A 23,441-nucleotide genomic window follows, 5' to 3' on the forward strand; every position below is an offset into this window, starting at 1 on the left:
AAATGTCAAACAAAAAATCATCGTTGGTCTGATTCGGTTATCTAATCCGGTTTGGTTTGATTTTGCTTTGATTCATCGATTTATCTCCACTTCGAGGGGACTGGTTTCAATTTGATTTATTCGGTACCGTAGTGTTTTAATTTGGCTCGGAATGACTAAACCGGATCAATAACCGCTTCTTTGTTAAGTTGGTTTTCGGTTATTGGATTTGGATATACGGGTCGGGTCTAATCCGAGTCAGATTTTCGGATCCCGGTTGGTACTCGTTTCACTCGTCAACGTCTTCTTCCTCAGTGATTCAGCTCAATCATTATTAGATTGCATCTTTCCCTTTCTCTTTACTTTCTCTCTCCAATAATGGCTCGTTTGCTGTCACAAACCTTGTTCCACACCGGAAGATCCCTTCTCCGTCGCTTCTCAGAACCGCCTCCGGCGGTGATCGTGGCTGTGGCTCCGAGTCGCGTCTGCTTCCACCTATACTACTCGTCGAAATCTTACTCCCTCGTGTCTCCGTTTGGCTCACCTTTACTCACTCCTCCAGGTATCTGTAATTGAGCTATTCAGCTTCCTCTTCCCTTCATTGTCCATAAAAAGTTTGAATTTTTTGTTCTGATTGCTTCGGGAATCAAAGTCTCAGCTACTTCTTGAACGTTGGAAGCATGTGAAAGACTCAATTATTTGATTCCTCTGCTGATTTGGGTTTGCCATTTAGAAAAGTTTCTAAAAGATGTGTGATTTGTTACTTTGTTATCGCAGCGTTATGTAACTCAGCTTTCTCAACTTCGGCAACAACTGTGGAAGTTCAATCTACGGAGCATGAAGTTGTGATTGCTTTGGGAAGTAACATTGGAAACCGGATGAGTAACTTCAGAGAGGCTTTGAGATTGATGAAGCGTGGTGGCATTTGTGTAACGAGGCACAGTTGTTTGTACGAGACGGCTCCCGTTCATGTGACTGACCAACCCAGGTTTCTCAATGCTGCAGTGAGAGGTGTCACCAAGCTTGGACCTCATGAGCTATTGAGTGTTCTCAAAACAATTGAGAGAGACATGGGACGTGTGGATGGTATACGGTATGGACCAAGACCACTTGACTTGGACATATTGTTCTACGGGAAGATGAGAATCTGTTCTGATAAACTGATCATACCCCATGAGAGACTCTGGGAAAGGTCATTTGTGTTGGCACCTTTGGTTGATTTGCTTGGATCAGCTGTTGATAATGATACTGTTGCGCATTGGCATTCACTCACTTCACATCCCGGTGGAATTTTCCGAGCGTGGGAGAGACTAGGTGGCGAGTCACAGATTGGAAAAGATGGTATACAAAGGGTTTTACCAATTGGAGATAAACTTTGGGATTTTTCTAACAAAACTCATGTGATGGGTATACTTAATATTACCCCTGACAGCTTTAGTGATGGAGGCCACTTTCAATCCATAGATTCTGCAGTTTCTCGTGTTCGCTCTATGATCTCCGAGGGTGCAGATATAGTTGATATTGGAGCACAGTCTACAAGACCAAACGCCTCGAGGATATCTAGTCAAGAAGAGTTAGATAGACTACTACCAGTTTTAGAGGCTGTCCGTGGTATGCCAGAGATGGAGGAAAAGCTCATATCGGTGGATACTTTCAACTCCGAGGTTGCTTCAGAAGCAATAAGCAACGGAGCTGACATTCTAAATGATGTATCTGCAGGAAGCTTAGACCCGAATATGCATAAGGTTGTTGCAGAATCTGGGGTTCCTTATATGGCCATGCACATGAGAGGAGATCCATGTACTATGCAGAACAAAGAGAATTTGCAGTACAATGATGTCTGCAAGGATGTTGCTTCTGAACTCTACTTGAGAGTAAGAGATGCAGAACTCTCTGGGATTCCTGCTTGGAGGGTTATGATTGATCCAGGGCTTGGCTTCTCCAAGAGTGTAGATCATAATCTAGATATTATTTTGGATCTGCCAAAAATCCGAGAAGAGATGGCTAAGAGAAGTATAGCAGTGTCTCATGCGCCTATACTCATAGGACCTTCAAGGAAGAGATTTTTGGGAGATATTTGTGCGCGTCCTGAGGCCACTGACAGAGATGCTGCTACTGTTGCAACTGTTACTGCAGGCCTTTTAGGAGGTGCCAATATCATTAGAGTTCATAATGTTAGACATAACGCAGACGCAGCAAAAGTATGCGACGCAATGTTGAGAAGAAGAAGGTCAAAAGGATGATTGGCGGATATAACCATAAGCCTAATTTAAGGTTATGTTCCAGGTTTATTCAGCAGTTTGCTAGTTAAGAATATAATGCCGAATGAGGCAATGTTTCTGCTTTGATCTTGTGTGGCTGGTGAATAGAGCAGATCTTCTGTATGATGATGGGTGATTGATGAAATAAACTTGCAAAATGGCGTGTGTATTTTAGAGATAGCTTGGTATTAGAAGTGCAATGAAAAATCCAACATTAATAAGGTCAAAAGATATTTGATTTACTCCTAAACTTTGGTCTTCCTCGTGACATAAAAATACAGCACAATAAGATTACACAACTTCTTCATCATCAGTCAAAGTCACTCTAATCCCAAGGGCTTTGCATCGGAGATATAGTAGGTTAAGAGACCGACCATTCATACCAAACCTGAATCCAGATATCAAAGGATCAATAATAGTTCTTTAGACAGAGAAATATTAGTGTGGAATCTTTATGGTTTCAACTTCTTTTTTACCTCCACAGGCTTCCTCAATGGGAAAAAAATTGGGAAAACTGCCAGAAGGAACATGGTATTATCTCGGTTTATGTAAGAGGCTCGATAGAAGAGAGCGAATCAACTGTTAAACACCATTTCCTTTTATAACATTAAGCCATTACCAGCTGAACATGTTTAGTGTTGCTGTTGTAGGCTCGATTCCATTGTGGACATCTTTATAAAGGAAGGAATCAAATAGCCCGCAAATCCTGGTTTTGTTGAGTTATGTATGATCCCAGCAGATTCAGTTTCAGATTACTGAAAAAATAGAGATAAAAAATCCCATTAACAAGCAAAAAAAACTAGAAAAACAAAAAAGCGTACCATGCACCAAAGCTGAGCCAGAGTCGATTGGTAGATTGAACTGAAGCTTCTTGTAGCGTTGGTTGTTGGATTTTATTGAGAAGTTTGGGTCAGTAAATGTGAAATCCTAATTAAGATATACATGCAATGAGAAGATGGACCAAAAGAACACCTGAAAAGAAATTATACATGCAATGAGATGAGATGGTATAAGAAACTTGGAAGCATATAAGTTTCAGATATTGAGAGAAACAGAACACAAAACCTTAACGTTGTATGAGTGAGGATCAAGTTTGGAGACAAGATCGGCCCACTCAATTGTCCCCCAAACCTCGCCTTCAGGGTTTCTCTTTAAGGAAATCTCAGCGCACCAAAGCTCCAACCTCTTAGTACCAGTGATAAGAAACTTGTGATGACGACTAGGATATCTCTTCTCCTCGATTCTAGGGAGATACACCTTCCAGAAGACCACAATGTTCCCACGAGAGTTGCTGGTAACTCTGCTGAAACCAAAATCGGTCCAGTAAAGCTTCCACGCGGTATTAACGTTCTCAACACACAATTTGCCATTTAAACCAAATTTACACCAGTGATAAACATCCAAACCCATTACCTTCTTCCAATCCAACTCATCTGGCTCACACCACATTAAACTCCCGCAAGTACCAGTACAGTACAAGAGCCCCCCTACGGCACACCAGTCCCTTCTGTTTCCCCGCTTAGAATCCCGATTACCTCTTCTCCATATACCTTCACGCGGCAGGTAAAAGATGGTTTGATCATCCTCGTCCACCGCATAAACTTTGTCTTCCATCACCACACTTTTGTCGATCCTACTTGTGTTCCTGCGTATCTCCGGATCCTCAGGTAACGGCAAGGTGTCCCAAGTTTGTGTCTTTGGATCAAAAACCTCTGCCCAGTTGGAGGATTCAACCTCTTGGCAGCCTCCGAACGTAAATCTTACCGTCTACCACGTTCGCCGCTGCGGAAGCGCGAGCTACTCTCATGGACCGGATGGGGCGCCACGAGTGAGAGAGACAATCAAGGAGCAAGACATCAGAAGTGGGGTTTCCGTGTATGATTCCACCGATCACATAGATCCCATAACCTAACACCACGAAAGAGGATGATTCCGGAGGCTGATAAGGGTAGGATGGGATTGGTCTTAGCCTACGATTCACAGACTTGTTGGCGTCTTCATCTCCACGAGTACGGCGAAGGATGAACCAGCGTGGAGTTGTGTAAGGAGGTATGCTTAACTGGACATCCTCTCCTAAAGAGATCAGGCGAAACCACGAGAGAGCGGAGGCTTTTGGAGGTCACAGACAAGACCGCTCTGTCAAATCTCGAGAGGCGGGACAAGCAGTTCAGAGCAACATCGTGTGATACCAACGATAACCTAGACAGAGACAGAGACGGCTCCTTCTCCTTCTTCTGCCTTTTATTAATGTGCGGCCGACCGGCCTAACTGGACATCCTCTCCTTACAGAAATTTCACAAGGAACACTTTTCTGGTTGATTGATTGATCTCCTTAATTCAGATTTCAGCGGCTGTTTCTTGGTTTGTCTTCTCCTTCTCGATGAATTGTGGGGATTGAGATTTTTTTGTGTTTGTTTTTTTTTTTTTGTTTCTCGTGTTAAACAAGAAAGGTTTACATAAGACAAGAAGCTCTTTTATACTGTAACTGTTTTTCAGATCCTAGACCGACTCTCTTCGTGATTCTTTTTTACAATTCCCACCACGATATGGATTTCGTGAAACATAATTCTCCAAATTTATTAAGTATTATCTTTTTGTATTTTGTATGCTAGTATTATCATCATATTCATATATATCTATCTTATTGCTATATTTTGTAAAAATCTCAATTTGTAGAAAAATCATAATCACTCATGCATCACTCTATGTTTTTTGCACCGTCCAACCACCACTAAGTACGAAACTAATTTGAAAAATACTTAGGTTCATTCCTAGGGTGAACCTTGTTGTTCACTTCTTCCTTTTCAACCAATCAGAATTTTCTATACATTATTTTATTTTAAAAAAAAATCAAAACTAAATTAAAAAGCAAAACAGATTAAGGAAACAAATTCTGTATATTTTTTTTTGAAGGAAAGTTAAATATTGGCTTGGTTTAGATTTTACAATTAGAATGAAATGATGTATCGGTTTGGGTTAGGGTTTAGATTTTATAATCAGAACGAAATTATATGTCGGTTTGGGTTTACAAATGAGATGGTTAGAGTTTAGACTTTACAATTAGAATGAAATTATATGTCGGTTTGGGTTTACAAATGAGATGGTTAGGGTTTAGATTTTACAATTAGAATGAAATTATATATCGGTTTGAATTTATAAATAAGCGATTTAAGTTTTTAATTTTATAATAATGTATACAGATTTTGTTTCCTTATTTTATAAAGAAATGAATGAATAAATTCTTAAATGTATTATGACATGTCATATTCTTATTGGCTAAAATAAGGAGAAGTGAACAAAGGATTCACCTAATTTTACATGATTCAACTACTTCTCCCACATTATTAACTATCCTCTTATTTATACATTACTATCCGACACTACAAAAAATATTTTTCATTCCACTTCTTTTTCTTGACTTAAGAAATTTTGAGGGTTCTCTTATTATTCTTCCATGGAAACCACCAAACACCTCGTTCTCATCATTATGATCATCACCATCATCACCACTACATACTCCACTTCACTTCCCACTCTCACGCCGGAGCAAAACCAAATCGCAACAAAAATTATAGACGCAATGATCTCAAGCGGCTCTTTCGAAGATTGGAGCGGAGCGTTCCTCAACACCAACGACGAGATAAACGGTCCAGTCCTCACTTCCACTCTCTTCCTCCCTAAAACATCCGTCGAAGGTATCAACGCCACGTCACCACTCGTAGCTTCTTACCACATCGTTCCACAATGGCTTGACTTCTCCGTCATAAGTCTCATGAATCCTTTCTCTCGCATCCCTACGCTTCTCTTTGGACACTCTATCGTAGTTACCAACAATTCAGCTTCCGGTTTTACACTCGATGGCGTTCTCATCTCCGAGCCAGATCTTTTCGTCTCTCCTTCCATAGTTATCCATCGAATGGCTTCTCCGTTTAACTTCTCTCGTTATGGTGGTGGCGACGGCGTTTCATAGACACTTTCTAATTCGCTTCTCCACTTTGTTTCTTTTCTATAGTTTATTTACTACTTTAAATTGGTTTAAAATTAACGGGTTTGACTCTTTGCCTCCGCTTAACCGCCCGGCTTCAACCTTGTAATCTGTTTCCGTTCATCGGAATTTGTTTTTTTTTACGTTTTTGTAACTGTAGCCGTTTAGTTTACAGGCCTTAAGCCCGTTAAGGGATGAGGCCCATAAATAAAATTGGTGTTTTTCTTAAAAAAAACAAAAGTAAAAAAAAATTAAAGGGTTTGTTACTTTGTTGTTGACGTTTTCTTCTTTTATAATTTTCTGTTATTAATGATTAGAACATTTATTATTAAGTAGAACATAAACAAAGAAACCGCATATATGGAAGTAATACCCTACATTGATTAATCAAAAAAGATAAAGGAAAATCCGAGTTATAGAAAAAGGAATAACAGAGGAATCTTGTGGCACAAGGACTTTGAGGTAGGCCAAAAAACCAAAATTTTTACAATATTCTCCACTAGTATAAAATTTCACGTGTATAAAATTGTACCTTTCATTATTTATAACCCAAATGTTTTTGGCCGCTCCATAAACAACTCTTGAAGGCGAGAACAAATTGCTCAAACTCAACTTCCTCTGGTTCTACAATCCAAACCTCAGCTTCAGCTTTGTCTTGTAGTAAATAGTATTGTATCCGACTATTAATCCGGCAAAACTTTTTATGTTTATTCTTGTTATTAGGGTTTCGACTTTGCAAAAAAAGTACAAGGGCGATTAGGGTTTAACCAAACCAAGAGTAAAAAAAGAAAAAAAGAAAAAAAACAGGGAGCAAACACCGAAACTCGCCATGGATAAGATGAGGAAGAAAAATCGACAATGTCTTACTAGGTCTAAGAAACGAGACGAAAGCGAAGAAATCGATCTGTTTTCGAATATTCCTCCGGAACTGATACTAGAGATTCTCCTAAAATCGCCGGCCAAATCCATAGTCAAACTCAGCTTCGTTTCTAGATACTGGTCATCTATCATCCGCGACAAAGATTTCACCGAGTTGTACCTGACTCGATCTATTACTCGGCCTCGTCTTCTTTTCGCAGTCAACCGTCTCGACATGCACTTCTTTGTCTCCCGATCCCTGGAGGATCTGTTGTCTTCTGATGATCATCATCATAGGGATAGGGTAACTCTTACTCCGAAACCCGATTCACGGTATGGCTTTTCTCCACCGGTCCGCGGCTTGATATGCTGTTTTAATGGTACTAAAGTGTTGATTGGAAATTCTAGCACTGGTCAGTTCGTCACTTTGCCCAGAGTCAAAACTATGAAAGATTCGTATCATCTTTTTTTTGGATATGATCCAGTTAACGATCTCTACAAAGTGTTGTGCATGACAAATCGACTTGTTCTTTTCAGAGATAGATTCTTAAAAAATATTGAGACGGAGGAGCATCAAGTTCTCACTCTAGTAGCTAAACAAGAATGGAGAATGGCCATCGTCTAGGTGGTTCTTCCTTTGTAAGTAAAGGAATATGCATAAATGGGGTTCTGTATTATTTAGCTAAGGTCGGTATACGATTCTATTCTCTAATAAGCTTCAATCTGATGTCTGAAGACTTTAATGTTATTGAGTTACCTGATAGACGTTCTAGTATTCTGGTGAACTACGGTGGAAAGATAGCTTTAACGGATCACATATGTAGTAGAGGTACACTTGACCTGTGGGTTCTCAAGGATTTCAGTAACCAAGAATGGTCAAAATGTTCTCTATTGGTTCCTTCTTGGACAAACTTAGTTGGGGATGATGAATGGTTTACGTTCCGAGGTGCACTCCGTACCGGCGAGCTTATATTTGTACCGTTTTATTAAAAGAACCCTAAACCGTTCTCTTTTATTTGTTACGATCTCAAGGTAAACCATGCCAGAAAAGTTGTGATTGAAGGACTTGGGAATGACCATCGTGCTAAAGTCTTTTTGGATCATGTAGAGAGTCCAATGTTTCTACCACCGGTGTGCTACTAGTTTTCTTTTTTTTGGCTTTGCATTTAACTTTATCTCCTTCTTTTTTTTTTGTTCAAGCCTTATGTAAGATCTTGGATAGTAGTTGTCTGAGATTAGTCCTAGAATTGAAACATTCGTTCTGTCTTTTGTTTAATGGCATTGTACGCTCATGACTTGATAAAGGTAATATTTAGTTTGTTTCTTTTGTGGAGCTTTAGAACAAGCTTCAGGTTTCTTATTTGATTTATTATATTTGAAGAGAGGAATTTCTTATTTGATTTACTTTGGTAATTAATTATGTTACTTTGATTTAGTTATTCAATTTTGGATGGAGCAGTTTTTCAGCACCATTTTATTAGTTTGTATAAAATTGCGATTTTTGTAAAGAATCAAGGATGTTTTTTGCAATTTACCATAGATTCGAAACTAAATAAATAAATATTAATGTCACAAGCATTGGTTGACGTGTCGAAATTTAATTGGATAAGCTGACGAAGGAGCAGAGCATTTTTCACCTCCTCTCCCAATCGGGGAAAAAATTATCAAACGAAGGAGAAGAACGAACGAACGAACGAACAATATCGCGGATTCAAAACAGAGCAAGAGAGCTTCTGCGTTAAGTTTAATCCTTTTGAGAAATGGCGGAAGAACCCGAAAAGGTGTCTTCTTCACCAGCGTTACATCAACCTTCTGCTGACAAGAAACCTGAAGAAGATGCTGCTGGGATCAAAACTCAGGTCTGTGACTTATCTTCTCTTCGACTTCGATCGTTTTGATTTGCCTAGTTTGATTCATCGTCTCCGTTGATGTTTCCATGTCTTTTGATTTTTGGATGAGTGATAGAACAGTTTAAAGTTTCCCCTTTTTCTCTAGATCATTCAAGGGTTTGCGATTTTTTACAGAAACAATTTTTGTTCGTTTGGTTTTTGAATTTGACTTCATGATTTGGTTTCTGGGTGTTTTGTTACACAGGATCCAGCGTCTTCTTCTGGGTTTCGTGCTTACCCCAATGGTGATTCTCCTCCAATGTACCCGGTTTTTTATCCGGGTCTTGTTCCCGGATTGAATCCTGGTCAGTATGAGGAACAAATGAACCGTGGAGCTGGGGTCTATGCGGTTCCTGTGCATCAATTTGGAGGACATGTCGTTGGTCTTCCTTCAAATTATCTTATCCCTCTCACTTACAATGTTCCCACGTAAGTAATTCTTTTCAATCTCCCACGGTTTTGATTGAGTAGCTTCAATATTCGATCATGCCATTGCATCTTCATAGCTAGAAGAATCATTTTTTAGGTCAAATTACTGATGGTTTTGGCTTAAGATGAGTTAATGTGTAGAAAAGTTTAGGCTTTATATTGAATCTTTGGGGTTGATGGGTTGTTTGTTTATTGTTTAGTACTAGACCAAGTAATGAGGGTGAGACTGGGGGTGAGAATCAAGCGCAAGCCGGGCAGGGCCAGCAACAGCAGCAACCTGCACATCAGAGGCACGTTGTCGAAAGGAGGTTTCAGATTGCGTTTCAGCTTGACTTGTTTCTCATTCTCAAGCTTGCTGCTGTCATCTTTTTGTTCAACCAAGATGGATCAAGACAAAGGCTTGCTGTTCTTGTGATTTTCGCTACCATAATTTACTTGTAAGTCTCGAGAATCTGGTTTACTTTCGCTCTTTAAAGGTCTATGAAGCTTGAGAATGACAACAAATCTGTGCTGAAATATGTTAAATGGACCTGTCTTAGAGACAAAAGTATTGAGAACCTTCTTTTTGGGAATTTGTTGACTAAAGAAAAGGTAATTTACCTCTCTGTCTGCTGTTACGAAATTTAATAGATACCAAACTGGAGCTCTTGCACCATTTGTGCGATGGCTTTCACAAGGCATGCATAGAGCAGCAGTACCACCACCTCGACCTCATAGACCTGCTGCAAGAGCTGATAATGATCCCGCAGCTGCAGTGCCACTAAATGAAGATGCAGTTCCAGGTATATTACTCGCTAAATCTCTCTCCCATGGTATTTACTGAAGCCATCACAAAAACAACTTATGCCGAAGCAATTTGTTTCTATTTTCTTGTGCAGAGGGACAAGAGAATCAAGCTGATAACGGGAACCGAGCAAATGAAAATGAAAACGTCGATGCAGGGAACCAAGGGAATCAATGGTGGGGAATAGTGAAAGAGATTCAAATGATAGTTTTTGGCTTCATAACTTCACTACTCCCTGGTTTTCACAACATAGATTAGACTCTGTTTTTTTCTGCATACTCTCCATCTTCTTCAACTCGGGAAAGGAAATGTTGTGTTCTACTTTAGTCTTCTCGATCACATGTGTAAGTACTAGAAAATTTTACCTTAAGACTTCAAAACTAATGTATGTGAGCAGCATTTTTAATGCTTATTTATGCCTCTATTGTTCAAAGAACAGGAACTCAGAAGTTATGCATCTTTATTGATAACATCATATGCATCACCATATAAAACCAAAACTTTTGTTTTCTCGACAGCAAAGTCTGCAGAGTTCAAGAATACGCTGATAAGAAAAATGATTCCTTTATTTATATTTCGTGCTCTAAATAACAATACTTTACAAAAAAAGAGTAGACTGTATATATACACAGAGAGCCGAACAAGAAGAATCAAAGGGTCCATCACATTTCCAACAAAAGATTACTGATTTTCCGAAGCTCCTTGAGAGCAGTCATAGCTGTGATTTGTCCTTTTTCAACCAAATTGGTCTTAGATAAGTTCTCTATTAATCCTGCCTGAACCTGACCTCGTTCTTGCTGGAAAACCGACTCGATCACCTGAAACATATATAATAAAAAATCATCAGACGTTTGACTACTTTCAGCATAGATGAAAGAGCTAGAGAAAGAGAATGAGAGTGAACTACCTGAATATGTTCAAGCATGGAGTTGCCAAGGTTCTTCAGAGTATTCATCACCTTCTGGTCTGTGTCTCCTTTGCTGCTCGATGATGAGGCCTGTGGAAGAGAATGTGACTCGGAAGAACCAACCAAATTGCTCTTACTACTTTCACCACTATTAGATCTGGTCTCCTCAGCAGTGAGATTGCGTCCAAACTTCCAAAACCACTGGAATTTTCCCGGTAAAACCTTACTACGTTCCTTCATAATGGCCACAGATTTATCTGCAGAGTCCTCTTCTTCATGAGACTGAGTTACTGGAAACTCAATTCTCGGTTCAGAAGAAACGGGAAGAGGCGAATCTACTACGTCTGTTTCTTGATCTTTAGACTGAGTTACTGGAAACTCCATGCTCGGTTGAGAAGAAATGGAAAGAGGCGAATCTACTACCCTTATTTCTTGATCTTTAACTGTTTCATTAGGAAACAAATCTGACTCGTTACTGCTATACGAATCATTCTCAATGTAGTTTGAGTCTCTAAGAGGACTGTTTGGATCTGAGGAAACATCAGATGAATTCTCTTCTACTGCTATACTCTCTTCACCAGCAGTTTCGAAATCCGTGTTTATTTCATCCGTTTCTCGAATTGAGCTATCTTCATTGTTCACAACATCTATAGGATTAGCTTCCTCAGGTTCAGAAACGAGCTGCCGATTAAAATCTTCAAGCAAGTTACGCGCGACTGATGATACCTTGACTTCACCTTTCCCATTTGATGACTTGGCATTATGAGTTGGCTCAGACTCTGTTCTGAAAAGTCTTTTCACCCTGAACCAAGGCTTTTTCTTCTGTACTGAAGGACTCTGTTTCTCTTCCTCCGCAGCTTGATGTAGAACTCTCCATTTCTCCTCCCAATAACTTTGTGGTGCAATTATCAGTGGAGATTTAGGAGAAGTGGATCCCGAAGGAAAGCTATTAGTTCGAGCAGGTACTGCAGGACTTATGCTCTGATCAAAACCATCGTTTATAGATAGAGCTGATGATCGTACATCATCATCCAAAGCCAAAGTTTGTAATGACTTAGCTTTCTCTATAATCTTCCTCACATCAATCTTCCCTGGGAAATTCAATAGTCTCTGGAGACAAGAAGCTGCGTTTTCAGTAGCTAGCAGTGATGATCTTAAACATAATATCATTGAAACAGCCATCCCTGAGATTAGAGCTCCCCGAGGAGAATCAAAGATCTTGTAGCTCTGGTTTGTATTGTTATCTTCATCTGTTCTCGTTGTATTATCTGCTGAGAATATCTCATCCCACACTATCAATAGATCCTGAAGCAAAAACTCTCTTCCAAACAAAACCCGTAACCAACGAAGCCCAAAGTACTGAGGTTCAACTCCGAGTTCAACCAAATGGCTATGGAGAGACGAATCAACGAACGACAAAAGATGGTAAAACGCAGTGCAAGCTTCAAGAACAGGAGGTAGACCCGTGTGTGATCCGGTAGCTGGAGAGTAAGCGAAAAATCCAGCCATAGCAACACAACCATGAGCTCCATTCATAAGAGCATCAAACATGCAGTAAGCATCGTGCTCCATGAATTTCTCAGACAAGACAATCCCGAGTTCACCTTCGGCTCCATAAGCATCACTTAACCTCACAATGGACTGGATCTCTGGATCGAGCTCATCTAGACTCTTTATTTTCTTTGAGCTTCCTTGAATACCACCAATCTCATCATCCGTGAAATCTTCCAGAAACTTTTTGAAATCGAAGTTGTAAGTAACATCTCTTTCTTCGAAAGACAAACCATCGAATCTGTCTGTGAAATGATCTTCATAACTTTTACGCACTTCAGAGAGACGATCTACATCAACATGAAGTACATAAAGCAGTGGCGCCAAAAGCTCATGCATTCCTTGAAAATTAAACCAATGAACAAATGTCAGAAGATTATACATTTGCAAAAACCACACTATTGTCAATATGTTTGTATATTTACCTTGTCGATAACCGTACTCGGGATGTTTAAGGCACCACAAGAGTAGAATACGTCTTAGCATTCCTTGACATCCAGGAGCTTGAAAGTAGGTCCAGTGCTCTGGATATAACCTAGATAAATCTTGATCCAAAGTTTTCTCTAGCTCCGCGTTACGAAAGAACCGACTCCATGTACTGTCTGCCCATTACAAATGGACACCAAAGAATCTCAGCAAGAAAGAACTCTAAAGACAAGAATGTATTAATATCCAAAAGGGGCTTATTCTAACCAAAGCTTATTTAATTTATATACCTGGGTTTTGAGATAAGGGGTTGTCGATAGAGAGATCAGGGGAATTCCTAACATGTTTAGACAAATGTGGATCAATCAAGAGCCGTCTCCTTAAAGCAGCATATCTACATAGACACAACAAGAAGCCATTAGAGAGATCCCTTGATAAACCCAGAAGAATAAGCTCCTTAAATCTCCAAATTAGGAAACTTTGGCAACACAATGCAATGGGGTTATCTATATATATATACCGTCTGCGAGATTCGGCGGTAGCTTTGCGAAGGTCATCTATGGAAGAAGAAGAATGAAAGGGAAGAACACCGAGATTGAGGCGCCAACGCACGCCTCTTAGATTGGCGAAACGATGATCAGATTCATCTCCCAGAGTTTCAATCTCTGATGGAACCATAAGCTTTCTTATCTCTTTGTATCACAAAATTGGAATCAACGAAGAAGAGAAATATTCTTCTTCTTCGTGAAACAAAAAAAAAAAAAAATCAAATGAAGGATAAAAATCAAAACTTTAAGCTGCCACCACCGGGGAATTTTCTCCGTTGACACCAGAGAACTGTAAGAATCGGAAAAAAATTATAATGATAAAAGAATGTAAAATAGTCCGATCAGATCGGAACACAATAAAATAGGAGAGAGAGAGAATCAATTCTCTTCTTCTATTTTTTTTTTCTTTTTGTTCTCTCTCTCTCTCTCTCTCTCCGAATCCAAGAGGAAGAGATTAAAGATGTGTTTTTTTTTTATTTTATTTTCACAGAGGAAGAAGAAGAAGAAAGAAGAAAATAGGAAGTTTGTTTTGTTTCGTGAGAAAAGCAAAAAAAAACTAAAAGGTGACCTGTCGGAGCAAAGTGGTGAAGACGATGATGATGATGAAGCAGCACCAGCTCAAATATACATTACCTTTTTTTTTTTTTTTTTTTCTTGTTGCTGTTTTTTTCTTATATATATATATATATATATATATATATTTTATTGACTTGACTTATTTTTATTATAGTATTTCTTTCCTTATACGATAAAAATGACTGTTGATTGAAAGATCAAAGAGTATTAATTATTATTTACTATTACCGTTTGATTTACCACGTAATACGCTTTTTCAATTATTGTTATACTCCTTTGAATATGTTCATTCTTTCTATATATGACTATGCTTTTTTACCCAACGATCACTCGACTTTTAATCACTTTTTTCCCAATATAATTTTGGACAGTAATATGATTTTGTTCTTAAAGATTTTTTCCCGACTATAAAATCTAAACGGTTTTGGATCGATCACAAGAAGAGAACCATAACGATTCTATATGACCATCATATTTTGTAAAGATACTATGCGAATTGTGTTGCCATTACCAAAGTAGCTTATATTATGAATATGTTGATCTTGCTCATCGATATCCTAATCTAAGCAAAATTAGTTATACAATTGCGGCAACTGTTCCAACAATGAGTAGCCCATAGATAATCTTGACGTTTGTCTATGTCAATGGATTGATTTCAATTGACGGATACGAAAAACAAAAAAAAAAGATTGATTTGCATGGTCTTACTTACAAATATTATAGATGCTTAAAATTTTGTAATTTTCTGATTCTGATTAAATTGTGTGAGAAATGTAAAATATGGGTATGAAAAGGTATATTCGTAGAATTTTCCCAAGAATTTCAGATGTGGCGGCATTAACCACGAGTATCATTGCAAGTTGCCAAAAGTCATAGCCAAGTAAGCCTTTACGACACGTCTCCATTACGTGTCAATGTAGATAGAATTATATATACGTGACTAGTAAAGTGTGGAATACTAACTATTTGTATTCACGTAAATTCACGTGACCTAATTTTAAACAACGGATTGTACTACATATTCTTCTACTCTAGAGGGTTGTTATTTGTTTTCCTTATTTTGGCTGTCAATAAGTACATACATTAATATCATATTTTGAATATGGATGACATTAATGACACAACGACTATATTGTCTAGTTCTATATAAGAGAGACTGATTCGACAAGAACTGGTTAACGTTTAACATGTATAGTAGACAATGATTTTTCGAAGTTTTAGGTGGGTTAGGCGGATCAATTTGCACGTAACTGCCTGATGAAAACAAAATAATCTACTGTATGTCGTGATATCAGTCTCTAAATTAATCCTATATGAATCGCATTTTACCTTAAATGTTCTTTTAAAACTTCAAAAACATTCCCCAACATGAGTGTATATATGAAACTCGACCCGATGACTGAATCTATTATCTATGTGTGGACCTTTTAAAGTAGTAGTCTTTATCAATATACTACGTTTTACTTGTAGAAAACGATAAAACACGACCAAGCACCAAAATAATATTTATTAATTTCTGTTAATTCTCCTTTACAGAAATTATTTTGGGAGAATAACACCTTTTTCGTGGACGCCAAAAGTCATATTATCTTCAGGCAGCAGTGCATGAAGAGATTGATGATTGGTGTATTAAGATGCATCCAAAAAGAGCCAAATAGTTGTTGGTAAGAGTCGGTCCTCAAATTGTTTTTTTCCAATTGTAAATTGTATATAAGTATTGTATTGTACAACTATATTATTTCTAAATTAATATTTTATTGTTTTCAACGTCGTTCCTAATCTTCTACGCCACATAGAATCTTCCACGTGGATTTCTCTGCATCACCTCCATTTTTTCCGATGGACAAAAAGAACAGTATAACACAACATCACTTTCAGTCTTTCACCGCCAATAACATGTTTATCTAAAATTTTAGATATAATCCAAAACTCCTATAACCTTTTATTTTCATGTTTCTTCTTCACAAAAATTCCAAAGGAAATATATAGTCCACAGTTTAAATTTAAGATAAGGTAAATTATTAAATAACAATTTTCATGGTCGAGAAGAAAAAAAAACTCTACATCTATGTTTACAATCGCAATCATATGACTTATTTTATTACAAATTTAGAGGGTGACAACTGGAATTAGCACACATAGATTATATAACAATATCCGACGTTTAGGCGAAAGCAACACACTAACCACAAATCACTAATTCCCCCGTGTACTCATGTTTGTTTATAATCAAAGTTTTGGTTGTAGGAAACTGGAAGCAATTACAATTTTACAAACAATTAATTTGGTATATATATAATGTACTATATATGTTATGTATACAAGTATATGCATGCACCATATAACATATGAAAATGACCATGAATTTAAGATTAACGAAAAGCTTACATAAATTTTGTCAGGAATACAAAATCTACGTACAGCCTACATGTACATTTTCAAAAGTTAAGAAAAATCATTGCCAACTGAACCGAAATGAATAGATTTTGATCCGTTATTCACTATAAAGGCAGCTGTGATGAGTTAACAGTTATGAGGCTATGTTTTCTACAAGGCACACAATCAAGATTATTTAAAACCGATATGATTCATGTAAAAATGAAACTAATCTTGGTAGAGTTAGGTCAGACTGTTACAACATATGTAAGTAACACAGTCTTAAAAGATAATCAACGAAATTATTATAATTTTGAGATGTTACTTCATTAGCAGACAATCTATTCTCGGTTTGTCTCTCTAGCCCATCATTTAGATTTGAGGAGATAACAATAATTTAGCAAAGCAACATGACTTTCATGTATTCTTACGACCCCTCCCATATCAAAAGAGAATAATACAGTACATTTAACCCCACATGTCAATAAGATGGCAATTCCGAGTAATGCATCCCATTTAGTAGAGGCATAAATTATAGATTTGTTTTCTTGCAATCAACAAGCTCAACACCACAAAATTTAAAGTCGGTGATTATTTCAAACTTAATGTGAATAACAACAACAATGTGAAAAAAAATATTATGGGCTAGCTTTTGTTCTTATCTCAGTTCCACCAATGTGGTCCATATGTTGATATCTTTATTAAACAACAGTACATATGATATGCAGTAAATCAAATTCCTAATCCTTTATAATTTTTTACTGTGATAGTAAAAAGTTGGTTTTTGGATATGATGTAAAATCTGAACGTTAAGATCCGATAGGCTCATATCTGTTAATCCTAAACTTAATTTAGTCCACACCTGGTTCAGTTTAAGAATTTGGAGGCTAGGTATTCACCGTCTACATTGACTTGACTACTTTGGCTAGCCAGGCCGACGATATATTCAATTCTATTATATGGACACAAACCGACCCAAACTTGGTTTTTTCCAAAAAGTTTTTCAAAATATAAACAAGAAACTAGCTTTTTCGCCGACCACAGTAACCCGCCCCACCTCTTAAATTAGAATTGTCCATTCAGGGTCAGGTTTCCCAATTCATCATTTACTCATTCCAAATCCTTCATTCAATATATTTTTTCTTGTTTACAATTAGTCGTTTGGGAGTAGTATTACCTGTTTGTTTAAATAGTTAACTTTTACAATCATTGAAAAAATTCATAAAAACTTTAAATTCTTGAAAAATAATCAAAATAACATACATTATCTGAAATTTGATTCTTATCTAAAAATTAATCTATACTCGCTATTTCCTAATTCATTCATTTTTCTGAACCCCTAATTAAAATCAATTGTCTTATTTATTTCATAATGGGCTTAAGTTAGTGATTCAGCCCGCTAACTAATACAAACTGGGCTGCGTCAAATATATATAAGAAGTCCAATTATTATAGGCTGAGTGAGTCAAACATAAGAATAAATAAACTAAAAAAGGAAATGAATTTTAATATTCGCAACTGAAAAGGAATAACTTATATATTTTTTTAATTAGGCATAAAAATGTAATATCTAAAACCTGAATAGGAATTTAAAACAAGGTGTCTAAATACAGGGACTCAAAATGAAAATAAATAAGAGTTGTTGTGAGCAATGAGCATTACCATTGCCAAAGTAAAGTACCAAAGGAGGACCGGAGAGTGACGTAAACACCCGACCGTTGAAAGCACCCTTTCAACTCGCCGCCGGTGACTCAATCCGCAAAATTATAGTATCTCCTCATTACCCTTGTCGTAAAAATCTTCACTTTGGCTTCTTCCTTCCCCAATTCCTCAAACCCATCTCCTTACTCTCTTCCAGGTTTTGTTTGCTTTCTTCTGTGTAAAAACTTAGGCTTTATTAATATATCTCTTGTTTGGTTCTTCCGATTAATCAAAGTTACGATTCCTTTGCACTGGTTAGTTTCAGAATTGACCCTTCGATTTTTGTTTTTAGTTATGTGTTGGGTCATGAGCATGATTGAAGAGATTAGTGTTGTGTATCGAAGGTTGTGTTTGGTTAGTGTAATGTTGGATCTGTTTAGTTATCTTGTATAAAATTGTCAGCTTTAATCAGAAATCTGCCAATTTTTCTCAATTAAAAGTCAAAAAACATGTCTGAATTTAGTAGTGGCCTTTAATGTGTATACCTGTGTGTTGTTTCTTAAATCGTATAAGACTTGTTCCAGTCCTTTTCACTCAATTAAATGGATAAATTAGGAGTCATTGATATGATTTTGATCTCAAATTGGGTTTGTGTGTTTGTGAGGGAAACTGATTTGGGAAGGCTGTTGAATATTTCAGGGTAAGATCTTATATGAAATGATCTGCTAAGAGGAAGTATATAAGTCTCTTTGGTTGGGGGAACTCTTGATATGGAGGAGAGTGAAACAAAGGGGAGAATTAGGCGCGAAACCGAAAAGGCTTGTGTTTCGGTTGAGAGAATTGGGTCTACCTTACTTTCGCCACTTGCAAAGAAAGGTAAAGACACATCAAATAAGAGAAATCCTAAGCCTAATAAGCGCAAAGCCGAAGAAGAAATATGTTCAAAATCCAGAAACAAGAAGTGTACTCGAGGAAGGGTACATTGTGAGGAAGAGGAGGAGGAGGAGGAGGAGAAAGGTAAGAAAACAAGGAAGAGGAAAAGTAAGAGACAGCAAAAGGATAACAAGGTTGAGGTAGATGATTCTTTACGGTTGCAGAGGAGAACAAGGTATTTGCTCATTAAGATGAAGATGCAGCAGAATCTTATCGATGCATACGCAACTGAAGGTTGGAAAGGTCAGAGGTACAATTTTTGAATTTATTCTCTATTGACTCAGTGTTTCTTATATGGAAAAACTTTTATCCTCGGATATATTACCAAATAGAATAGTTAAGTATGCGTTACAAACGAGTTTTATCAAGTTTATAGCTGTCAATAGTTCGGTCCACAGATTTGTTAGCGTTTTCAACCTTTTTCTGTTTCCAAATTGAATGTGAATTCTCCTATGTTTTCCTTAGGCCTCGATTGTATAAAAACGAACTGAGCAGTTGCGTTTGCGTTTACATGCAAACGCGAAGAAACAATCATGACCTTATTAAGTTGCAAACAAGTATGTGGTTTGACTCTCTTGTGTTTCCTTGTTTTTTCAGCCGAGAAAAGATTAGACCAGACAAGGAGCTTGAGAGAGCACGAAAAGAGATCTTAAACTGCAAGCTTGGACTACGCGACGCCATTCGCCAGCTGGATTTGCTTAGTTCTGTGGGAAGCATGGAAGATAAAGTGATAGCTCTAGATGGATCTATTCATCATGACCATGTAAACAAATCTCTGTTTTCTAATTCATATTTTTATTGGTGATACTGAAAATTACACTGGAGAATTGCCTGATGGGTTTTACCTTCTGCAGATATTTTGTGCAGAATGCAATTCTCGAGAAGCTTTTCCGGACAATGATATAATACTTTGTGATGGAACGTGTAATCGAGCATTTCACCAGAAGTGTCTTGACCCTCCTTTGGAAACAGAAAGCAGTATGCTTTGGCTATCTATTACATATTCATAAATATTTTCTTAGAGAGTTTATACAGTGTTGCTTCTCCACCTGATTCCTTTTTCCTAAAATCATATTGCTTTCAATAATCTTAACAGTACCTCCCGGAGTTCAGGGCTGGTTTTGCAAATTTTGTGATTGCAAGATGGAAATCATCGACACAATGAATGCACAGATTGGAACTCATTTTCCTGCGGATAGCAACTGGCAGGTAAAACTTTGGCAAGTACTAGAGTCTTTCATATGGGTTGAACGCAAGATGGAGACACTTCACTATCAGAACTCTGCTTGACACTTCTAATTTTGAAGCTCTTACCCTTTTTTTCTATGGATAAGGATATATTCAAAGAAGAAGCTAGTCTTCCTATTGGATCTGAAGCTACAGTTAACAACGAAGCGGATTGGCCTTCAGATGACTCTAAGGATGATGACTATGACCCTGAAATGAGGGAAAACGGTGGAGGAAGCAGTAGCAATTTTAGTGGTGGTGGCGGTGGTGATAACGATGGAGAAAGCATTTCTACTAGCTTATCTTCTGATGGTGTAGCACTTTCAACAGGATCATGGGAAGGCCATGGATTTAACAATATGGTGGAACAATGCGAAACAAGTAATGAAGAAGCTGTATGTGGGCCAAGACAGCGAAGAACTGTTGACTATACAAAGTTGTATTATGTGAGTACATCCATGGATTTTAAAATCCTTTCGATGTTGATCTCCTATTTTTTGTTATTGATGATTGTTTTGGTTGGTGAATTTTTGGGTTTTATTTTATTTATCAGGAAATGTTTGGAAAGGATGCAGTTTTGCAAGAGCAAGGTAGTGAAGATGAGGACTGGGGTCCGAACGACAGAAGGAAGAGAAGAAAGGAATCTGATGTAACAAGCGAGCTTGTAAATATGTGTGAAAGCAGTAAGAAAGATCAAGATGCTGTACAAATACCAGAACAGCGTAAGAGAGATTTTGTCTCTGTGGAAAATAAAGGAGGTCGAAGGCCGATGTTCAGACTCCCAAAAGCTGCAGTTGAGGTCTGAAATTGCTTCTTCCCGGATTTAGTATCTTATATATGTGTAAAAAGAAGAGAAAAATCCCATTACTAAGTTTGAAATTGTTTGCATAAATGTACCAGAAACTACGCAAAGTGTTTGCAGAGAATGAGCTTCCTTCAAAGGCTGTGAGGGATAGGCTTTCAAAAGAGCTGAGTCTTGATCCGGAGAAGGTAAACATGTACCAGGCTTGCGAGTGTTTCTTAGATTATTGGAAGGTTATAAGGCTCATTCAAAGAGCTAAGGAACGTTTGGTTGTTTTCTTAGTTTTGTTTGGTTCTCGAAGTGCTTAAATTTCATTTTTTTCAGGTCAGCAAATGGTTTAAAAATACACGGTACATGGCACTGAGGAATAGGAAGGTAAAATAACTCGTTACAAAACTGTCGTAATTACTTGCTTCATTCTCACATGTAAATATTATCTGGATTCCTTAAGAGACTACAATGAAGTCACTCTTTTTATATGATAGACGGAGAGCGAGAAACAACCTGAGCATTGTAAGACGGTCTCTGAAAGAGACTCTGGACCAGAAGCAGTCATGAAGAACAACACAGATACAAAGCAAACTCAAAATACTTTGGACGAGACTGTGCCACCTGGATTTGATGACTCCGCTACAAATCAGAGAAACTTTATCTCCCTGTAATAACAACCAGGAGGTTCCTGAGGATTTGAAGACAGTCTCTAGTGAAGACTCTGGACCAGAAGCAGTCATGGAGAACGATACAAATGAAGTTCAAGATACTTTGGACGAGACTTTCCCACCCGGATTTGATGATTTAGCTACCAGTCAGAAAATTAACTCTCCCTGTAATAACAGCCCGGAGATTCCTGAGGATTTGAAGACAGTCTCTGGTGGAGACTCTGAACAAGAAGCAGTCATGGAGAACGATACAAATGAAGTTCAAGATTCTTTGGACGAGACTTTCCCACCCGGATTTAATGATCTAGCTGCCAATCAGAAAATTCTCTCTCCCTGCAATAACAACCAGGAGGAAACTCAACAGGCCAATGTCTCCTTTCCTGCACCAACAGATGAAATACAACAGTATCTGGAACAGAACGACTCTTCTTTCGCTCTAGTGGTAAGATAGAAACTAACCGTTTTTTTCCAAAATAAGTTAATAAGAACATATCTACTTGGTTTTGAACAATACAAGATTTGTAAAGTAATTTTTCTTATTGTGTTCAGCCGCATGAAGAGCTAAGCAGCGAAATGAGCTTAAAGACGGTTGTAGAGGAGAGAGAGAGACAGAGAGTAAGACGACAGAAGAGGTAAGATATAAATTAACTATTTCGGCTTAATGAGTTTATGCAACATTTCTAATGTAAAAAAAAAAAAAAAAAAAGAACAAAACCACAATTAAGGTCTGCTTCCATGAACTTGCCTTGACCAGTAGTTTTAGATACTATAGATTGTTAAAGTCATTTGTTCTTATTGTGTTCAGCCACATGAAGAGCTAAGCAGCGAAATGAGCTTAAATACAGCTGAAGAGGAGGAGGAGACAGATAGCAAAATTACGGAAGAGGAAGAATACGAAGCAGTAATGGAGATGCTTTGTAGGACAAAAAACAAGTTACTGGACGTGACTCAGAGACTTGAGAGATTTAAAACACCGAAAGGACGGAAAAAGTTAGGCAAGTGTTCTTCTTTATCTGAAGAAGACTCAGTAGTGTATGTTCCAATAGTAGAGGTCATGGAGAAAAAGGAAAACAATTGAAAAACAAAAAAAAAGAATCCTTTGCAGAAGTTTTGGTATTGTTAGATTCTTTTGGAACTATTTGACAAAAAAAAAAAAAAAAAAAAAAAAAAAAAGATTCTTTTGGAACTTAGGTCTGAAGAATACGTAATGTAGCTTTTGTACTGTTCAGTTTGTATGTGTCATTTAAACTGCAGATAAATCCCAAGAAAAATAAAATCTGGGATTTTTTTTAATAGAATTTTAGCTGTGTTTTAATACATTTCTTCTTTTTTTTTATGAACTTTTTAAAATAACTTTGGCTATTTTTTTAGGTATACAATATAAGAAAGCTGAAAGATTTAGGTTTTAAAGTATGATTGGTAGATGGTAACCATAGTATTAACAATGTCACAGAAAAAGGAAAATGTCGGTTAAAATGAGTAGTAACATATAGCGGTAAGAAAGTACAATTACTGCATGTTTAGAAATCTGTAACTGCCTGAACACATCTTCCCTTAACAAGTCTACTGTCACTTTTATGAGGTAATAAACATTTGTTGCCTAACTTTAA

General features: G+C 37.4%; 6 protein-coding genes and 1 pseudogene across 8 annotated transcripts; 5 read left to right on the forward strand and 2 right to left on the reverse strand.

The window, feature by feature from the left end:
• The first annotated feature begins 11 nt into the window (after positions 1-11).
• LOC104717200 (folate synthesis bifunctional protein, mitochondrial) lies at positions 12-2,398 on the forward strand. Its single transcript, XM_010434741.3, has 2 exons — positions 12-541; positions 757-2,398. Exons 1-2 carry the CDS (start codon positions 358-360, stop codon positions 2,220-2,222), a joined length of 1,650 nt encoding a protein of 549 aa, XP_010433043.1. The 5' UTR covers positions 12-357; the 3' UTR covers positions 2,223-2,398.
• Positions 2,399-2,409: 11 nt separating this feature from the next.
• Positions 2,410-4,676, reverse strand: LOC147935805 (putative F-box/kelch-repeat protein At3g24610). Its single transcript, XM_087468932.1, has 3 exons — positions 3,306-4,676; positions 2,717-3,212; positions 2,410-2,628 (listed from the first exon to the last, which is right to left on the reverse strand). The coding sequence occupies exons 1-2, from the start codon at positions 3,852-3,854 to the stop codon at positions 3,168-3,170; spliced, it is 594 nt and encodes a 197-aa protein (XP_087325058.1). The 5' UTR covers positions 3,855-4,676; the 3' UTR covers positions 2,410-2,628; positions 2,717-3,167.
• A 993-nt stretch (positions 4,677-5,669) lies between these two features.
• LOC104720063 (uncharacterized) lies at positions 5,670-6,379 on the forward strand. Its single transcript, XM_010438034.2, has one exon. The coding sequence runs from the start codon at positions 5,695-5,697 to the stop codon at positions 6,208-6,210; it is 516 nt and encodes a 171-aa protein (XP_010436336.1). The 5' UTR covers positions 5,670-5,694; the 3' UTR covers positions 6,211-6,379.
• A 484-nt stretch (positions 6,380-6,863) lies between these two features.
• On the forward strand, positions 6,864-8,226 carry LOC104720064 (putative F-box protein At4g29970 pseudogene; annotated as a pseudogene).
• A 437-nt stretch (positions 8,227-8,663) lies between these two features.
• LOC104717201 (uncharacterized) lies at positions 8,664-10,618 on the forward strand. The gene is made up of 5 exons (XM_010434742.3): positions 8,664-8,942; positions 9,178-9,401; positions 9,602-9,838; positions 10,032-10,183; positions 10,280-10,618. Exons 1-5 carry the CDS (start codon positions 8,844-8,846, stop codon positions 10,441-10,443), a joined length of 876 nt encoding a protein of 291 aa, XP_010433044.1. The 5' UTR covers positions 8,664-8,843; the 3' UTR covers positions 10,444-10,618.
• Positions 10,619-10,733: 115 nt separating this feature from the next.
• LOC104717203 (uncharacterized) lies at positions 10,734-14,326 on the reverse strand. The gene is made up of 5 exons (XM_010434743.3): positions 13,590-14,326; positions 13,360-13,463; positions 13,069-13,245; positions 11,093-12,984; positions 10,734-11,003 (listed from the first exon to the last, which is right to left on the reverse strand). The coding sequence occupies exons 1-5, from the start codon at positions 13,745-13,747 to the stop codon at positions 10,848-10,850; spliced, it is 2,487 nt and encodes an 828-aa protein (XP_010433045.2). The 5' UTR covers positions 13,748-14,326; the 3' UTR covers positions 10,734-10,847.
• Positions 14,327-18,146: 3,820 nt separating this feature from the next.
• LOC104717204 (pathogenesis-related homeodomain protein-like) lies at positions 18,147-23,150 on the forward strand. Of its 3 annotated transcripts, none has more exons than XR_015568267.1 (12): positions 18,147-18,427; positions 18,910-19,393; positions 19,741-19,906; positions 19,998-20,121; positions 20,240-20,352; positions 20,478-20,816; positions 20,924-21,169; positions 21,271-21,360; positions 21,497-21,547; positions 21,658-22,273; positions 22,381-22,463; positions 22,637-23,150. XR_015568267.1 is itself a non-coding variant. In XM_087468834.1 (12 exons), the coding sequence occupies exons 2-12, from the start codon at positions 18,981-18,983 to the stop codon at positions 22,907-22,909; spliced, it is 2,397 nt and encodes a 798-aa protein (XP_087324960.1). In that variant the 5' UTR covers positions 18,182-18,427; positions 18,910-18,980; the 3' UTR covers positions 22,910-23,150. The 3 variants fall into 3 exon arrangements, 1 of the variants encoding a protein (XP_087324960.1); XM_087468834.1 differs by lacking the exon at positions 22,381-22,463 and having other exon boundaries at positions 18,182-18,427; positions 21,658-21,779; positions 21,814-22,273; XR_015568268.1 differs by having other exon boundaries at positions 18,204-18,427; positions 18,910-19,386.
• Positions 23,151-23,441: the final 291 nt, after the last annotated feature.

Source organism: Camelina sativa, chromosome 10, assembly GCF_030686135.1.
Source record: "Camelina sativa cultivar CO46 ecotype springtype chromosome 10, ASM3068613v1".
In the NCBI taxonomy this organism is placed as follows: domain Eukaryota; kingdom Viridiplantae; phylum Streptophyta; class Magnoliopsida; order Brassicales; family Brassicaceae; genus Camelina; species Camelina sativa.

What these genes read in the sequence shown, in the direction of transcription:
- LOC104717200 (XM_010434741.3), top strand. Translation starts at nt 358, where the DNA reads ATGGCTCGTTTGCTGTCACAAACCTTGTTCCACACCGGAAGATCCCTT. An exon ending in ACCTTTACTCACTCCTCCAG is followed by an intron (nt 542 to 756) that starts GTATCTGTAATT and finishes TTGTTATCGCAG; the next exon opens with CGTTATGTAACTCAGCTTTC.
- LOC147935805 (XM_087468932.1), bottom strand. Translation starts at nt 3,854, where the DNA reads ATGGAAGACAAAGTTTATGCGGTGGACGAGGATGATCAAACCATCTTT. An exon ending in CTCACTCATACAACGTTAAG is followed by an intron (nt 3,213 to 3,305) that starts GTTTTGTGTTCT and finishes ATTTCTTTTCAG; the next exon opens with GTGTTCTTTTGGTCCATCTT.
- LOC104720063 (XM_010438034.2), top strand. Translation starts at nt 5,695, where the DNA reads ATGGAAACCACCAAACACCTCGTTCTCATCATTATGATCATCACCATC.
- LOC104717201 (XM_010434742.3), top strand. Translation starts at nt 8,844, where the DNA reads ATGGCGGAAGAACCCGAAAAGGTGTCTTCTTCACCAGCGTTACATCAA. An exon ending in CTGCTGGGATCAAAACTCAG is followed by an intron (nt 8,943 to 9,177) that starts GTCTGTGACTTA and finishes TTTGTTACACAG; the next exon opens with GATCCAGCGTCTTCTTCTGG. An exon ending in CTCACTTACAATGTTCCCAC is followed by an intron (nt 9,402 to 9,601) that starts GTAAGTAATTCT and finishes TTTATTGTTTAG; the next exon opens with TACTAGACCAAGTAATGAGG.
- LOC104717203 (XM_010434743.3), bottom strand. Translation starts at nt 13,747, where the DNA reads ATGGTTCCATCAGAGATTGAAACTCTGGGAGATGAATCTGATCATCGT. An exon ending in ACCGCCGAATCTCGCAGACG is followed by an intron (nt 13,464 to 13,589) that starts GTATATATATAT and finishes GTGTCTATGTAG; the next exon opens with ATATGCTGCTTTAAGGAGAC. An exon ending in CCCCTTATCTCAAAACCCAG is followed by an intron (nt 13,246 to 13,359) that starts GTATATAAATTA and finishes TGTAATGGGCAG; the next exon opens with ACAGTACATGGAGTCGGTTC.
- LOC104717204 (XM_087468834.1), top strand. Translation starts at nt 18,981, where the DNA reads ATGGAGGAGAGTGAAACAAAGGGGAGAATTAGGCGCGAAACCGAAAAG. An exon ending in CTGCGGATAGCAACTGGCAG is followed by an intron (nt 20,353 to 20,477) that starts GTAAAACTTTGG and finishes TCTATGGATAAG; the next exon opens with GATATATTCAAAGAAGAAGC. An exon ending in TCCCAAAAGCTGCAGTTGAG is followed by an intron (nt 21,170 to 21,270) that starts GTCTGAAATTGC and finishes TAAATGTACCAG; the next exon opens with AAACTACGCAAAGTGTTTGC.